Source organism: Agelaius phoeniceus, chromosome 23 (genome assembly GCF_051311805.1).
Source record: "Agelaius phoeniceus isolate bAgePho1 chromosome 23, bAgePho1.hap1, whole genome shotgun sequence".
NCBI classification, from domain to species: Eukaryota; Metazoa; Chordata; class Aves; order Passeriformes; family Icteridae; genus Agelaius; species Agelaius phoeniceus.
The window spans coordinates 5,657,121-5,674,268 of record NC_135287.1 but is presented as its reverse complement, the minus strand read 5'-3'; the positions used below and the strand labels follow the sequence as shown (position 1 = coordinate 5,674,268).

General features: G+C 47.7%; 1 protein-coding gene across 4 annotated transcripts in view; it reads left to right on the top strand.

The window, feature by feature from the left end:
- GRIK4 (glutamate ionotropic receptor kainate type subunit 4) overlaps positions 1-17,148 on the top strand; it is a 216,189-nt gene that overhangs the window by 127,369 nt on the left and 71,672 nt on the right. For all 4 annotated transcript variants that reach the window (XR_013185015.1, XM_054647485.2, XM_077189837.1 and 1 more), the window contains exons 3-5: positions 3,731-3,895; positions 11,522-11,619; positions 15,403-15,568. Coding sequence is in view for 3 of the 4 variants with exons in the window: in XM_054647485.2 (XP_054503460.1) it covers positions 3,731-3,895; positions 11,522-11,619; positions 15,403-15,568 (429 nt within the window). In the remaining variant the exon portion in view is untranslated. The remainder of the gene's footprint in view (positions 1-3,730; positions 3,896-11,521; positions 11,620-15,402; positions 15,569-17,148) is intronic.

The following is a 17,148-nucleotide window of genomic DNA, read 5'->3' as shown; positions in this document are numbered from 1 at the left end:
AGCAGATATCACCAATTCCTCCTTTCCCAGCTCCTACCCCAGCAGATATCACCAATTCCTCCTCACCCCCATCCTCAAGGAGTGAAAAACCCCTGCAGGACAGTCACTAAAATCTGCTTTTCTCAGAAAGTGCCATCCCATCCCTTGCATTTCTCTGGCTCCCAATTATACCTTTATTTTTCCTGCTTCTTGCTGTTAAACCCTTAACTTTGAGCATTGCCTTTGAGATCTGTATCTGGTGGAGGTTTGCAGTGGAAGTCACTTGTTGCTTGAACCTTGATTATTACCCGGCTACTCCAAAGGGGTCAGCTCTGGTTTGGTGCTTCTGGAGCACGGATTTTGTGTTAATTGCATGGGAATCTGTTAATTGTCTGGGAAATCTGAGTGAATGGAATAAAAAACTGATTATTACAAGGGATGTTTTCCCTGTCAGAACTGGAACATCCCATGGGAAGAGAAGCTCTTCCTGAGGAAAGCTCAGCCCTGGTGGCTTCACTCAGTGCCTGGGAAATCCTGAGCATCCCTGAGCCAGGCACTGCAGGTCCAGGTGCTCCTGGCTCCCTCTGCAAGGTTTTCCTCATCATTCATGGAGCAGCAGTCTAGACTGGTGACATTTATCACCATGGGGAAGACAGAAGTGATTTTTGAGGGCAACCAAGTTCAAAGACTTTGCTGTAAGTCTTCAGGATTAAAGATTTACTTGATGCATCTTCCCCTGTTTAATAGACAGGAAGAGATGAAAGGGAATTTCTAGAAAGATTTTCATTCACACTTAATGATGCCACTGTTAGATGAGCTTTGGCACAGTGTCCCGAGCCATGAAGCTTTAAAACCAACCTTTTTTAAACATTAAATGACCTTTTTTCATCCTCCAGCTTTAATAAATAAAGATTAGTTCAGCCTCGTTACCTCCCTAGTGCTGGGGGCTGGTTTAATATTTAGTTAAAGTAACCAGTCTCCCAAAATGTTTAGTTAAAGTAACCAGTCTCCCACATTTTGCTGGTTCCCCAAATCCCACAGGGAGGCTGGAAACTCCTCTGGAATTTGATCTGGGTTCTGCAACTGCTGCTGCCACTTCCAGCCTGGATCCAGCTCTCCATCTGAATTCCTTTCTTTCCAAAACCTCTGCTTTTCCCCTTTTCTCTTGTATTTGCTCCCAAAATTCAAATTCAGTCAGAGCTGAGTAGGTAAAAGAGTTTTCTTGTTGTTATTTTGGGTTGCTTCCCTTTCTCTGCTTCCCTTTCTCTGCTTCCCTTTCTCTGCTTCTTCACCTCCAGGGAAGTTTTCAAGATTTTCAAAAATCAGACTAGAAAATCCCATCCTGAACAGAAATTTAAAAAAAAAAAAAGCTCTGTGCAAACTTTTTTTTTGCTGAGCTGGCTTGAGGAAACTGTTCCAAATGCTTTGGTTTTGACTATTTTTATACTTAAAAATCACTCAACTGTGCATTAGTGGAAGTGGATTTTGTTTGAAAGCTGCCAATTAGGAAAATACTTGAAAACATTCCCCAATTTAGTGATGTTGAAGCTTTAAATTAGAAACTAATGAATCTGAGAATGCTGACATCCACTCCCCCACTGCTGATCTTTAATTTCACACCGTCAGCACCTGAGCAGGGGCTGCATTTGGTGATGCTCAGCTCATGGATTTACCCTTCCCTGGGAGCAGGGCTGCAGGAAAAGTTTCTACAAGAACTTTCTCCTCTGCTTCTCTCCTGGAAAAGTGGAGTCTGTGGCAAATTGCTCTCCCAGCTTTGTTCTAATTAAAAGAAGTCATCAGCCACGTTAATATCCTAAAACCCTTGCTCCTGGCTTTGGAGGAAAGCACAACCCTTTTTTTGTGGCATAATGAGATTAGGATGAACTGAATTTAACTCCCATGAAACTGGGAAAAGCTAGGAAAAGAAGGAATTGTTGAGTATTTTCAGGATATGAAGTGGATCAGGCTGGTGTGGACCAGCTTTGGGCTTGCCCTGCTGGGGTGAGGGCAGGGCTGGGACCTGGGGAGGCTCTGCAGTCATGCTGGGAGAGGAAAGATCGCCCTGGGATGAGCAGGCGAGGCTGGGAAAAGAGCCCTGAGAGGAAGAGGGGCTGAAATCAGGCTGTGCTTTGAGGTTTGGGGCTGGGCTAAAGTCTTAGGGGCAGGAAAAGCAAAGAAAAGGAGCCTGGGCTCCAGCCAGGTTGGTCTGGGCTGTGCTGGGGGCTCTGTGGTGGCAGTGAAGGGAGCAGTGAGGGCCCTGAGGCACAGCCCAGATCCCTCTGTGGGTCCCTCAGTCCCAGCTCAGCATCCCTCTGCCTTCCCAACCTCTGTGTCCTTTGTGCCTTGCTCCTAGGACTCAGGGGATCTCCCTGATGGGCTTTATTTCACTTCCCAGCTCATTTATGCTTTTCCCTACCAAGAAAAAAAAAACAAAAAACCAAACCTGCTGCAGGAGTTCCCTCCCTTCCTTCCCTTCCTTCCCTCAGCACCTGAGCAGTGCTGAAGGGCACCTCTCCCTGTGGAGGGATATTTTTTGGGAAAGGAACATACGAATTGGTGATTTTTTAATTTTTTTTTAACAGCAGCACTGCTCTCCCCCAGATAAAATGCAAAATCTGTGTTCTGGGGGGCATCTCCTGTTAGCCAGGATGAACCCACTGGGGTGCCAGCTCCTCATGAAATTCTGCCCCGAATGCTCCACCCCTGAACCCTTTTTTCTCTTCCCTCCAAAAAAACAAAGGTAAAACCCCTCCCCACCTCCCTCTGCCTGCCACAGATCTGGGTGGGCAGCCCCAGGAGCTGAGTTCAAGATCCTTCTGCTTTAAAAATATTTGTCCCTCCCCACCCAGGGCTGCTTCCTGAAATATTCCAGCTCCTCAGCACCCTAAAGGAACCATCCCAGGGTTTTTTGGGGACGTTCTGCCTTTGTTAGGATGTGAGGCAGCTCCTGGATCTGGGTTTTTTCGGGTTGGGCAGCTGGAGGAGCCTCTCTGGGAGCAGCCAGCCTGTGTGGCAGTGGGTGCTGGGAGCCTGGCAGTGTGGGTGGCTGTGCTGTGCCATTCCAGCAGGTAAAACAGAGATTTCTCTGCAGAGATTTCACCACCCACCTGTCTGGCAGGGCCTGGGGAGTGGGAGAAGCAGCGGGAAAGGCCACGTGTGGGCAGGGGGATGTGGCAGCTCTGGTGGTGACAGGAGCACAAACAGAGCTCCTGCAGGGATCAGGAGTGTGGGTGATGCTGGAGAGGCTACCTGGGACAGGGGCTGGGCAGAGTTAGAGGAATAAAATTGGGATTTATTAAAAGGGTTTGAAGGATACATCTTGGGCAGAACAAGAGCCCAGCCAAGGCTACACCCAAGATGGACCCCAAGTCACGAGTTTTCATACTTGTATAAATTTTGGTCTGTTTTCATATTGGGGTAAATTCACCAATTCCAGCTCCAGGTGATGCAGTCCCCACCTCCCAGTTTGCTCTCTGTTGTTCAATTTTCTGTTGTTTATTGCTCAGTTCTCTGTTGTTTGCACTTTTTGGGCTGGAGCTGCAGCGGTGTCCTTGGTTCTGGGGCTGGACAAGGATTGTTCTGTGGGGCTGAGCTGTGAGGAGAACTTGGTGACACTTTGGAGTTCAGAGTCACACACCAATGCAGGGCAGAGGCTGGGAAATACGAAAGCTCAACCCTAAGGCATCATGGGGATGGGGAGGGGAGTGCAGATCCCAAACCTAACCTGTGCCTACACCTCTTTCCCCCACAGCTGCCATCCTGGATGACCCCATGGAGTGCAGCAGAGGGGAGAGGCTCTCCATCACCCTGGCCAAGAACCGCATCAACCGCGCGCCCGAGCGGGCGGGCAAGGCCAGGGTGGAGGTGGACATCTTTGAGCTGCTGAGGGACAGCGAGTACGAGACTGCAGAGACCAGTGAGTACCACCCCAGGATGCCTTGGGAAGGCTGGGATGGAGCAGAGGCTGGAGGAGTTACAGAATAAAGCAGGGATTTATTAAAAGGATTTCCTCAATGGATCCACCTTGGGCAGCACAAGAACCCAGCCAGGGCTGCACCCAAGGTGAACCAAAATGGTCCCAAAATGAATCTGAGATCGTCCCGAGATGGTCCCAAAATGGTCACAAAATGAACCCAAAATGGTCCCAAAATGCGCCCAAGATGAACCAAAATGGTCCCAAAATGGTTCCAAAATGAACCCAAGATGAACCCAAATGGTCCCAAAATGCCCAAGCGCTCCCGGGGTCTCTCCCTTGGATCAGTTCTGCTCCATTTGCATCTTGCAGTTCATTGTCCCATCCCAGCTTTAGCCCCTGCAGTCCCATCCTTGTTTTTCTCTCTGCAGCCCACGGTGTTTGTGCTCCTGGGCTGAGATTTGGATCATTTGTCCTTGGTGCCCAGCTGGAGCAGGAATTGTTTTGTCTCCCTGCTCTGTGCACAGTCCCCTGATGTGAACCCAGACGCACACACTAAAGCACAGAATCTGAAAAATATACAAAACCTATATAAAATATAAAACCTGAGGCCCAGCTCTCCTCCTAGGAGCCATCTGGCACTCTGAACTTGTGATTTTGTGGCAGTTCAAGGGGAACAGAGAGAAAAAAACCCATCCCTGCTCCTTGCACAGAGCAGTTTTCATTTGAGATGAATGAAATGTGCTGGTGCAAGCTCAGGCATGGACTGAGAGAATCCCTGCCCCCAGTAAGCTTTGCCACCACTCAGTGGCTTGGGACAAATAATTTCCTTTAATCTGCCTGTCAATAAACAGAGGTAATGCTGATCCTTTGTCAAGAGCTTAATGGTGAGCAAACAAGAGACTCTCGGGCAAGTTGGGTGCAATTAAGTTGTTTTTAAAACCCTGTGGAATCCTGCATGTCAGCAAACACAGCAGCTCTTCCTGGAGCTTGAGATTGGCAGCAGATTTATTTACACCAAGTGAAGTTTTTCAAGTGATGTTTGAAATCATGAGGATGAAGAAGAGCTGATTTCCACAGAGCAGCAGATTTCCCATGCCACTCTCAAATCCCTGGATGAAGCGATTCTTTATTAGGGCTGTTCTTCTGAGTGCCCAATATGCCAGCTCTGTGCTGGTGAATAAAAAAGAAATTGAGGGTCACTGTCCCACAGTTTGAAAGGAACCCTAAAGGTCTCTGATATTTTTTTTTCCTGTAAGAGGGAAAACCCTTTGGAATAGTAAATCCTCCTTTTAAAATCATTTTAGAGTTCAAGGGAGTGCTATAATTTTTTATTGCCAGTTGGCTCGAGAAAGCTGGAGTAATAATTGTAAATAATCTGGATTTTAGACTCGTTTCCTAATGATTCTGCCTTCCATGACTGGGTGATCTGCAGGGTTATCCCCAAAAAGCGTGGCAGGGTGTTGTGCTTTGGGGCTGGCTGGTTTTTCCTGGAGTCTTGGTGGCTTTTCTGCTCAGGGACCTCCAGGTGAGGTGGCAGAGCAGCTCCGTGGGGCTGTGGGATCAGCACATCGCTCCTTCATTTCCTGCACCAGCGTTTGCTCCATTTATAGATGTGTGCAGTTAATAAAGAGATCTCAGCAAGAACCTGGGCTCTATTTATGGAGCCTGTCACCCATCAGGCAGCCCAGACTGAGCCCAGCCCGGGGACCTGCACCCAGCCCTTCTCCACTGCTTTGGATCCCTCCATTTTTCAATGTTTTCCTGGTTTTCCCCATCTCTATTGTCCCCTCTTGTCCCCTAACTTGGCACAACACTAAGGCAGACCCAATTTATCTGGCCAGACCAATTAAGATCCAGTTTATCCATCCAGACCAATTAAGATCCAGTTTATCCATCCAGACCAATTAAGATCCAGTTTATCTGGCCAGACCTTGCAGAAAGGATAGAAATTGCCATGGAATCCCAGAATCCCAAACTGGGATGGGTTGGGAGGGACTTAAAGCTCATCCAGCTCCACCCAAGCTGTCCTTGGACACTTTCAGGGGTCCAGAGGGAGCCACAGCTTCTCTGAGCATCCAAAAGTGGCATTTTTAGCCCAATTTTTGTTCTTTCCTCATGAATATCCTGCTTGCAGCAGCACTCTGTGCCTGTAGCTTTGTTTTTGGGGAGCAGACTTGATTGCAGTGACCCCAGAGATGCTGTAAGAATCACCAGAGGGATTTTTTCTGCCTTATTTTCAGCCTGTGATCCTGCTCAGGAATTCTGCTCCTGGAATTCCAGCAGAGGAATATTAATTGGCTGAGAATGAAATATTATGCAAGGAATTGTTGGTTTTGGCAAATGTTGTGTTTGGGAAGAAATTGGAAACAGGGCAAGTGAGGAAAGGGCATATCCCATTTCCAGTTCTCACCTTGGGGTGATTTTCTTTGTTTCCTTTACTTGGATTTTTAGAGTAGAAATTGGAGTAAATTGACTTGATTTTAGTGAATTTTGCAGTGTGTTATTTGCCTGTTCTTCAGAGGGAAAAAATTGTCTGGAAGCTTTTCTTAGAAAAGAAGTAATCTGGATTCTGTATGGCTCCTCTATTAATGTCACTGATGTTATTTTTGATTTATCCTGGTGGCAGAGGAAAATCAGATCCCCAAACTTAAATTTCAAGGCTTTCATGGCTTTCAAATGCTTCAATACGTTGCTGGTTTTTGTTATGACACACAATATTAATAAAAACTGTTGAGATGTTTTAACCTGTGACTGCAAAGCTGTTTACAGCTGTTTAATACTGTTCTCACATTTCACACTCCTTGATTCACTCTTAAATATCAGAGCTCCATGCTTAGCTGACAGATCTGGGAGTGCTGGGATTACACCACATTCTCCATATACAGGAAAAGGAAGAATTTTGGGAAGAAAGGGCTTGTATTTGGGGAGTCAGGGTTATTTTATTTTTTTATTTTATTTTTTTATTTTATTTTTTATTTTATTTTTTATTTTATTTTTTATTTTATTTTTTATTTTATTTTTTATTTTATTTTTTATTTTATTTTTTATTTTATTTTTTATTTTATTTTTTATTTTATTTTTTATTTTATTTTTATTTTATTTTTTATTTTATTTTTTATTTTATTTTTTATTTTATTTTTATTTTATTTTTTATTTTATTTTTATTTTATTTTTATTTTATTTTTTATTATATTTTTTATTTTTTATTTTATTTTTATTTTTATTTTTTATTTTATTTTTTAATTTTTACTTTATTTTTATTTTATTTTTTATCTATTTTTTATATATTATATTATATTTTAATTTTTTTTTTTTCTGGAGCTGTTTTTCTCCCATTTTCCCTTCTGACTGGCTCAGGTGTTTTAATGTTAGAGAGCCCCAAAATCTGAGCTGCTCCAGCAGGTAAAATCCCAATCAATCCATCACATTCATGCCTGGTTTGCTATTCCAGCCTTAGAGATGAATGAACACAAACTTTGGCTGTTCCTGTGTGATTTTAAGGAGGTTTCAATGAGAAGTTGTGAGCAGAACCTTATATATATATATTTTTTTTTTTTTGCTGTTTCAAGGAAAACCTGTTCTCCCTTTGTGTTTGATGTTCCAGCTTCTTTTGTGCAGCTCCAAAACGATTTGTTTAATCACGTCTTTATCTAAACCACCCTGTTCCTTTTGATGTCCGGCAGGACAGATTTCCCTGCTTGTCACCCTGTCCCCTCTGGCCTCCTCAGCCTTTTAAGCTCCTCTTTGTTGTGAATCCAGTTAAAGTAACCAGTCTCCCAAAATAAACACATTTTGCTGGTTCCCTAAATCCCACAGGGAGGCTGGAAACTCCTCTGGAATTTGATCTGGGTTCTGCAACTGCTGCTGCCACTTCCAGCCTGGATCCAGCTCTCCATCTGAATTCCTTTCTTTCCAAAACCTGCACTTTTCCCCTTTTCTCTTGTATTTGCTCCCAAAATTCAAATTCAATCAGAGCTGAGTAGGTAAAAGAGTTTGGCTGTTGTTATTTTGGGTCTCCTTTCCTTTTCCCCCCTTTCCTTTCCTTTTCCCCCCTTTCCTTTCCTTTTCCCCCCTTTCCTTTCCTTTTCCCCCCTTTCCTTTCCTTTTCCCCCCTTTCCTTTCCTTTTCCCCTCTTCACCTCCAGGGAAGTTTTCAAGATTTTCAAAAATAAGATTAGAAAATCCAGGGCAGGTCAGGCAGCAGCTGGAGAATTGGAGATTTTGATTTGCCCACACAATGGATATTTCAGTGCCTTTCCAAAGGGTCCTTTCAGTGGTGCTGGCTCCAATGTGTTGTTTTTACCTGTCCCACTATTTTGGGACACATCTTGTTTATTCATGTTTCAGTTTCATTTTCAGCCTGCTCTGGTTATCAGGAAATCATGGAATGGTTGGGCTTGGAAGGGACCTTAAGGATCATTTTGTTCCTCCCCTTTTCATGAGCAGGGACATTTTCCACTATCCCAGCTTGCTCCAAGCCCTGTCCGAGCTGGCCTTGGACACTTCCCCAGCCTCTCCAGCCCTGTCTGGGGACAGGTTCCTGTCAGGAAGCACAGGGGAAGCTCCAGGAGCATCTCTAGAACCCCTTTTCTTTATGCACTTGGTGTTTTTCTCTCTGAGAATCCCATGGCCAGTCCCTGTCTCTGGAGATCTCAGCTGTGTTTTGCAATCAGGGAGCTCCTGAGGTGTTTCCACACTTTCCCTGCTGTTTCATTTTGAATTATAACCAGGAATCTTCTGTGTGTTCTGTTTGAAACCCTGCTCAGGTATCTGTGTGCTCTGAATGAGATGATTCTGCCCTGGGGGTGGCTCCTCTCTCTGGAGGGACCTTCCAGCCCTGCTTTGAACAGGGGAGGATTCATGGAAATGTTTTCCTGGGATCTCAGGAAGAGAAAGGCACTCTGGCCATGTCTGAGGGGATGTGCATTCATTTAGCACCAAGAGCTCCTCATTTGTTGTGCTTTTTCATGTTCAAAAATAAGTTTGCAGCTCTGCCTTCCTTTGAAAAATATCCTGCTGTGTCCCAAGTGCCCAGATCTGGGTTTAATTCCCAAATTCACTCAGGGAAATGGTTGGGCACTGCCCTGCTGTACAAAAGGAGGGTCCCTGTGCCCTGAGCACACACCTGATCCAGGATGGTCAGTGGGGTTAAGAGGTTCTTAAAGTGATGCCACTTCAATTCCAGCACTTTTGAGACCCTGAATTCTAAACAACATCAAAACTGGGGCAGAAACTCAGAGCTGCTGGAGCCTGCAGCACTCCCAAAGGGCCCTGCACAGCATTCAGCTTTTGTGGCGTTGCAGTATGAAGGGATTGGAGTGGCAGGGGTCTGGAATCATCCATAGTTACAGTCCCTGGGATTACTGGATGGATTTTGGATACAGGACCAACATTTCCACATCCTGCAAGTGTTTGTGTGGATGCCCATGGCAGCAGCAAGGTCGAGCCTTTTTTCCCTGTGAGCCCTGACAGCACCAGGTAACGCTCTGAAACAGGAAATGTGCTTGGCTTACAAGAGAAGCTTTCCAAACGTGGTCCAAACCTTTGCCTCAGGCACCTCCACTTTGTTTCCGTTCATTTTCCTTCATTTTTGTGGATGTTTCCCCCTGGTAGTGATAAGCCAGGTCTTTTTCTTCCTCCAGTTGTTGCAACCCTGTTGCTATGGCTACTTAACCCACTTTTTGCTCCTGCTAGCAGGCACGAGAAGAAAATCACTCCCCAAACTTTCCCCCTGCACAGCACAACCAGGAATTCTCCCCAGGAATTTTGTGCTGGTGACCTGTGAAGAAGGGAGGGCTTGGAGCAGCTCCTTCCTCACGGATGCTGAATGGCAGAGCTGAGAGGCACTGATGAGTGCTGCTGAGGCTTTCAGGCTGGTGCTTCTTATTTAAAAGGATCTTCTGGAGAGGTTTAAGTGCCTGTAAATTTTTTAAGCACGGAGGAAAAGCAAGCCCTGGATTCCTTTGAAGATGCTGCAGAAAAATATCCCTCCATAGGAGATTGAGTTGTTGGAGGGAGAGGGAGCTGAGGAGGAAGGAAAACCCAAGAGGAGATGTTTGCATTTCATGAGCACTTTCTGTAAGAAGTTGGAGCAATCAGCAGGGACTGGGGAGGATAAGGAGTTTTTCCTTCAAAAGAGAAGCAAAACCAATTCCCCAAAGTGACAAATTAAGTGAGATTTGGGCCTCGTTTTCCAGGCTGTGGAGGAGTGTAAGGCCAGAGATCACAGAATGGTTTGGATTGGCAGGAACCTTAAAGATCATCTTGTTCCACCTCCTGCCATGGGCAGGGACAACCTCCAGGGTGCTCCAGGCCTTGGGCACTTCCAGGGATGCAGGGGCAGCCACAGCTTCTCTGGGAAAACGTGAAACTGTAGATTTTCCCCTCCCAAACCCCACACTCGACCCCAAACTTGCTGTTCTAGCACCACCCCCAGCACAGTGAGCTTTTATCCTCTTCCAGCCTTGATTTAAAGACTCAAACTCACTAAAACCCCTCCCTGATCTGTAGCTCAGCAGTTTTGATGATGAGCTCACTTTACTACCAAAATAAAACCACATTCAGGTTTGAATTTTTCCAGCTCAAACAGCTCTTTGCTGCTCTGAGGTGCCAGCCAGGGGAAGAGGCAGGTTTGACAGCGATGAGAGCTGAAATCTCAGCCTTGGGATGCAGCGGTTTGGTTTCCACACACAGAAACATTGTGAGCTTGCCCTGGCCAGAACTCACAAGAGCTTTGTGCCTTTTTCTCCCTTTTGGTTCCTCCTTTGTGTTCAGAAAGATTCCAGTTGAGCAAATGTGGTTTTGTCTGGGGAAAAGCTGAGTGTGTGAGGATGCTGAGGCCGGTCAGCTCTCAGGGGGCTTTTGGAGCTCAGGGATTGAGGCATGAGGGGCTCTCCCCTCCTGGAAACCTCAGGAGCTTTTTCCTGCTCTGCATGAGGGGCTCTCGCCTCCTGTTCAGGTTTTTCCTGCTCTGAAGAAAAGGTTCTGAGTGATGCAGGGGATGAGGATGGCACCAGGGAGGTGACACCAGCAGCGCTGCTCCTGGCAGTGAAATTCAGCTGCATTTTGGCTGTGAATTAAAAGGACCAGAAAAAGCCTTGCAGTTTAACCCAGGAAGAGGTTTAACTTCACGTTTTTCAGGTGTTTTTTATGGTTCTGCTAACCTTGGTGGCAGGGAGCCAGAAGATTTAACTACTGCCAGGAAGAGAACAACACAAAACAAATGAAAACCAGCAATGAAATCCTTGTTTTTACCACTGAACTCTGCAAAGATGAGGGGAGAAATTGCTATAAGTCTGTTTGATGCTTTAAAGCCAGGTCACTGCTGTGTTTAGCATCTTTCCATAAAGTTTAGTTCATGTTTCTGTCCTGGGGACAGAAAGGGGTCAGAAATGAAGATTCTGGGGTTTTGGGGAGAGTTTAGGTGGGGTTTGAAAAGGCTGGGGGAAGATGGAGAGTGCCACAGGCAGGGTGACAGCACTTCAGGGGGAATGAAGGGATTTTGGGCATGAAAATGGCACAGAGGGTGTTGTGGGAAGGAGATGAGCCATATCCTGACTAGAGCATGGCTGTCTGCTGGAATGTGGGATGAATTCTGACCTCTGTTCCCTCTCTCTGCTGCCCACAGTGTGCCAGATCCTCCCCAAAGGCGTGGTGGGAGTCCTGGGGCCTTCCTCCAGCCCAGCCTCCAGCTCCATCATCAGCAACATCTGTGGGGAGAAAGAAGTAAGTGGGAAATTCCTCTGTGATGTCAGAGTGGACAGCGTGGCTGATCCCCCTCCTCCTCATGCACAGACCTTTGAAATGTCTTCCTTTTCCCTCTGCTGCCTCTTTCTGCCTCCCTTTTCCTCTCTGCACCCCGTTTTGCTCCTCACATTCATCACCACGTCCCCACTGAGGGCTGCCAAGCCCAAAGCTCACCCTGCTGGATGCAAACCCAAATCTCCTGCTGTGGCTTTGTGCACATTCTTGGGGAGCTTTATGTTTACTGCTCCTCCATCCAGTTCAACCCCTTTTTTTTTAATCTCTGTCCAGGCTATGTGCTGGATTTAATATTTTATAAGCCTTGAACCTTCCTACACGGATCTGGCTCTGCACTCTGGAGAAGAAATTGAGTTTTCTTCCCACAGTTCATCCCTTTAAAGGCAGATAACATCTCTCAGCCATTTAGTGGCTCTCTCTGGAGCTCAGCCTTCCAACAGAGGAGGCTGGCACTGAGCACTGTAAATAATTGGCATTCACTAATGAGTGCTGGTTGTTGTTCCTGGGGGGTGGAAGGGATGGAAGGGATCCTCCAGCCCTGGAACACGGGGCTGCAGCACAAGGGGTCTCCTGGGGGTGTTTTGTAGTGTTTTCTCTTGCTAAATGCTCAGGACATGTGCTCCATGCCAGGAAAGGGAACTCTGCATGTGGTTTTCCCCTGAAATTCAGATTCATCCCGAGTCTCTGATCTGAGGCTCCCGATTTATTTTTTTTTTTTTCTTCAGGAAGGACAGGTGAGTGCTGGTGCCCTCCTGAGGTGTTTGGTTCTCTCCATGAGGTGTAAACCTGCAGGAACTCCCTGGGATTTACATACCAGGAGCATCAGCTGGGGCAGAACCCAGGCAGAGCCCCCGTGCCTGCAGGCACCCTCAGGGAAGGGCAGCAGTGGCCCCAGGCAAGCACTGCAGGGACTGATGTTCTGGGGATGAACCTGCCCTGTGTTATCCCCCTCAGGCCCAAAGAATGCCCAGAAAGGGGAATTGCACTGGGATAGAGCTCCTGGGCAGGAGAGGAGGGTTCCTGGGGATGAAGGCAGGGCTGAACAAGGCTGTGTTAGCCCTGGGTGCTGTGTGGATTCCTCCCACACAATAATCCCTTTCCCTCTGTCCAAAAAGGGGAATTGCACTGGGGCAGGGCTCCTGGGCAGGAGAGGAGGGTTCCTGGGGATGAAGGCAGGGGTGAACAGGGCTGTGCTCAGCCCTGCTGTGTTTTGTGGATTCTTTCCAAGAATCCCTTTCCCCTTGTCCCAAAAGGGGAATTGCACTGGGGCAGGGCTCCTGGGCGGGAGAGGAGGGTTCCTGGGGATGAGGGCAGGGCTGAACACTGGACAGGGCTGTGCTCGGCCCTGATGTTCTGTGCAGATTCCTGCCACACAATAATCCCTTTTCCCTGTCCAGAAAGGGGAATTGCCCTGGGATAGAGCTCCTGGATGGGGAGGAGGGTTCCTGGGGATGAAGGCAGGGGCTGAACACTGGACAGGGCTGGATTCCTTCCCCTGTCTCTGCATCTCTGAACCCGGGCTGGTCTGGATCCCTCCCTGCAGTGGTCAGGAGCTGCCCTGTCTGCTCTGGTTATGGAAATCCACCTTTCCCTCCTGGGTGAGGGCTGCGGGCTGGAATCAAGGCAGATAGCAGCTTATTACTCCTTAACTTCCCTCGCTAACCAACAGCTCCTGCTGTCACTGAAGCAGCCTTCAGGAGCTGCTAATGGGCTCTCCCAGGAGGGGAGAGGTGGGAGGCAGGGGCTGATGGCTTCGGAAGGAGGCACAGAGGACCTGACACGCTGCTAACAAAGCTGTGGCAGATGTTTCCCTTCCTCCGACTTCTGCTTCTTCCAGAATAATTCACCTGGCAGAAGGAAAACAAGATTGCCTCTCTTTATCTGGCTGAGCCTGCAGAGCCTGGGCTCGGTCTGTGTGTCTGTCCAGCTGCTCCGTCCGTGGTCTGCTTTGTATTTGCAGGGATCACTGTGGCAGGGAGGAATGATGAGGAGGACTCCATCTTATCAGAAGGCTAATTAATTACTTTATTATACTATATTATTCTATATTATATTATGTAAGAGTCGAAATGAGGGATGTGGGACTCCAGGGACTCTTCAAAATGCAGTTTATTGAATCCAAGACATTACAGCAGTCCAGGGTCGTGGGTGACAGAGCTGTGCCCACAGCTGTCAGCTCCAGCTGCAGGCAGGCCTGGAGACCCTGAGTTTAGGTTACAATGCATTATATCCTTTTCTTTTGGTTACATTGCATTATATCCTTTTCTTTTGGTTACAATGCATTTTATACTGTTCTTTGCTGAGCATCTCAATAGAGTAGCACAAATCTGTACCTTAACTTTTACCTCTAGCCTATCATAACTACTGTAATTACCATATTCGTGTTACTGTTCTCCAATCACTCAAAGTCAGTACATTACAGTTGAAGCTCAAAGTTGGTTTTCAGTTTTCTTGCAGTGGAAAATTCTGAGACCTTTTTTCTACTTGCCACATTTGCTGCCTTGTTTGCCTGTGCTCTCTTTGTGCTTGGTACAAACATCTTCTTGTTTGGGGTGGGTTTATCCTTTGCTCTAAGCCATACAAACCCCTTCTAACTCACACACCCTTTGCCTCCTTGGTTATCCAGTGAGATTGGCTCAGCAATTCTTTTCTTCTAGATCAAAACTTCCTTTTATTTCTATTCCTTCTTCAGATTCTACATTCAAAAAATCTTTCTGCCAAGCACACAAATCTGTGAGACTTTCTTGTCAAACTCTCATCCTTCCCAACAATATTACACTCTATTACATTACATCTAAACTGAATCTGCCAAGCACTCAACTCAACTGCCCAGAATCTCATGACTGTCAGCCCACAGTTCTGACACACACGTGGCCCTGACAGGACAAGGAAACAAAACACCATCACTGTGGGTAAATCTCCATATTGCATTCTACTTTGGCACAAACACGGGCACAGCAAATGAGATTTGAGTTGTTTTGATCATTCTCTGAGGTTCAGAGAATGTGAAACCCAGGAATAGTCTTGGGAGGAATCGTGCCTTGCTTTTCTCTGTGAGGGGAAATGTGGCTGCGGCCTGCAGGATGTGCAGAGCCCTGAGCCTTCCCAGCTCCCAAAACTCCCCCTGGAGCACATCCTGCTCCAGCTGCTGCTCTGCTGCATCCATCACAAGCCCAGCCCTGGTGCTCCCAGCCCTGCCTGGCCTCCTGTTGGTCAGAAATGCCCAAAGCTTCTGGCTGCTGTGCTGTTCCTCCCCTGCCCAGCCTCACCAACACAGGGTCATCCTGTTCTTGCCTTCATCTCTGCTAATTAATTAATTACCTGGTGGCACCTCCATGCAGAGGGGCTGGGTTCAGGGCCCTGGATGATCCCTGTGTCCCTGAATCCTTCCCCAACGAAGGCTGGGCCCAGCCACAATTAGTGCCCCAGCTAATTAGGCTGAGCTCACAGGGAAGGTTTCCTGTGCTGTAATCACAGTCCCTGATGCCTTTCTCTGAGTGGCTCAGCAAGACTCTTCCTGCTCCACTCCTTCCCGTGGTTTTTGTTGCTGTGATAATTATTTTCCTCTGCTGCTGCACGAGTCCCACCCTCCCCTCTTGACTCCAGTGCTGCTGCTGCAGTTTTACTGGGATATTCCACTTTCTGCCTGCTGTGTGCTTCACACCACAGGCCCTTTATCACAGAGTTACTTGTTTTTATTTCTATTTCCTCTTTAATTATATTTTCTTTCCTCCTCCTCACGCTCAGGTTCCTCACTTCAAAGTGGCTCCAGAGGAGTTCCTGAAGCTGCAGCTCCAGAGGTTCACCACCCTCAACCTCCACCCCAGCAACACCGACATCAGCGTGGCCGTGGCAGGAATCCTGAACTTCTTTAACTGCACCACTGCCTGCCTCATCTGTGCCAAAGCTGAATGTAAGTCCTTGCCAGGCTGGCTTTTCCTGCCCCTCTGCTTCGTCTCCTCTTTGTTTGGTGCTATGCTCCTCATGTCTCTGCTCAGCCCAGCTTTTCCACTCATTTCTCCACCCTGGTGCCCCATGGAGGAGTTTTTTCAGAGGAGGAAAGGGGATGGGTATATGGGTAGAGATTATCCTGCCTTCTGTTTGCCCATCTGAAGAGTGTTTTGCTTCCACAGATGGGGCTTTGGATAAAAAAAAAAAAAATTAAGAAAGGCGTAGGCCTGGTTCTGGAGATTATTTTTAGGCATGTAAAGCACTTTGAAATGTGGCTTGCCCAAAGCCACGTGCAGTTTGTGGCCTAAAAGTGGGATTTGAGTAACAGTCAGCACAGAGCATCCTCCTGGCTCTGCAGCCTGCATCTGCTGGGGACTGTGCATGGGGACAATGGAGCTCCCACCTGAGCAGGGCCAGATCCACCTGAGCAGGGCCATTTCCACCTGAGCAGGGCCAGATTCACCTCAGCAGGGCCAGATCCACCTCAGCAGAGCCATTTCCACCTGAGCAGGGCCAGATTCACCTCAGCAGAGCCATTTCCACCTGAGCAGGGCCAGATCCACCTGAGCAGGGCCAGATCCACCTGAGCAGGGCCAGATCCACCTCAGCAGAACCATATCTATCCCTGCAGGGCCATCTCCACCCTCGGCAGGGCCATCTCTACCTTGACAGGGCCATCTCCACCTCAGCAGAGCCATATCCACCTTGAAAGGGTGATCTCCATCCCTTCAGGGCCATCTCCACTTTGACAGGGCCATTTCTACCTTGACAAGGCCAGATCCACCTCAGCAGAGCCATAACTATCCCTGTAAGGCCATCTCCACCCTCAGCAGGGCCAGATCCCCCCTCAGCAGGGCCATCTCCACCTTGACAGGGCCAGATCCACCTCAGCAGAGCCATAACTATCCCTGTAAGGCCATCTTCACCTCAGCAGGGCCAGATCCCCCCTCAGCAGGGCCAGATCCACCTGAGCAGGGCCATCTCCACCCTCACCAGGGCCATCTCCACCCTCACCAGGGCCATCTCCACCCTCAGCAGGGCCAGATCCCCCCTCAGCAGGGCCATCTCCTCCTCACCAGGGCCATCTCCATCCCTGCAGAGCTCCTGCTGTGGCAGGAGCAGGCTCAGCATCCCTGATCTCAGCGTGTCCTGGGCTTTCTGAGGTCAGCGTGCAGCAGATTTGGGGTGGCCACAGCAGCCTGGAAGGGGGAGCTTTGGAACCACTCTGAGTGCAGGGACAGCTTTGGGATTTTGTCACTACAGGACACAAAATAAAATGACACACTCTGGAACCTCCAAGGTAAAAAGAAAGGAAGTTTATTTTCTGGCTCCGGCATTTATAGATTTCCAAAAGTGACAGTGGATTGGAGGGTGACAGTGCCACCTCTCCAATGACACTGCACAAACCAACAGCCCATCAAATTTCTCCTCCTCCAGAAAAGAATGCAAAACCATAATTATTTGCATAAATCTGAGAAAGTTCATTACAGGGATGTAAACATCAGAAGGCTTAGAAAAACCTGGAAGAAGGAGGCAGCAGGA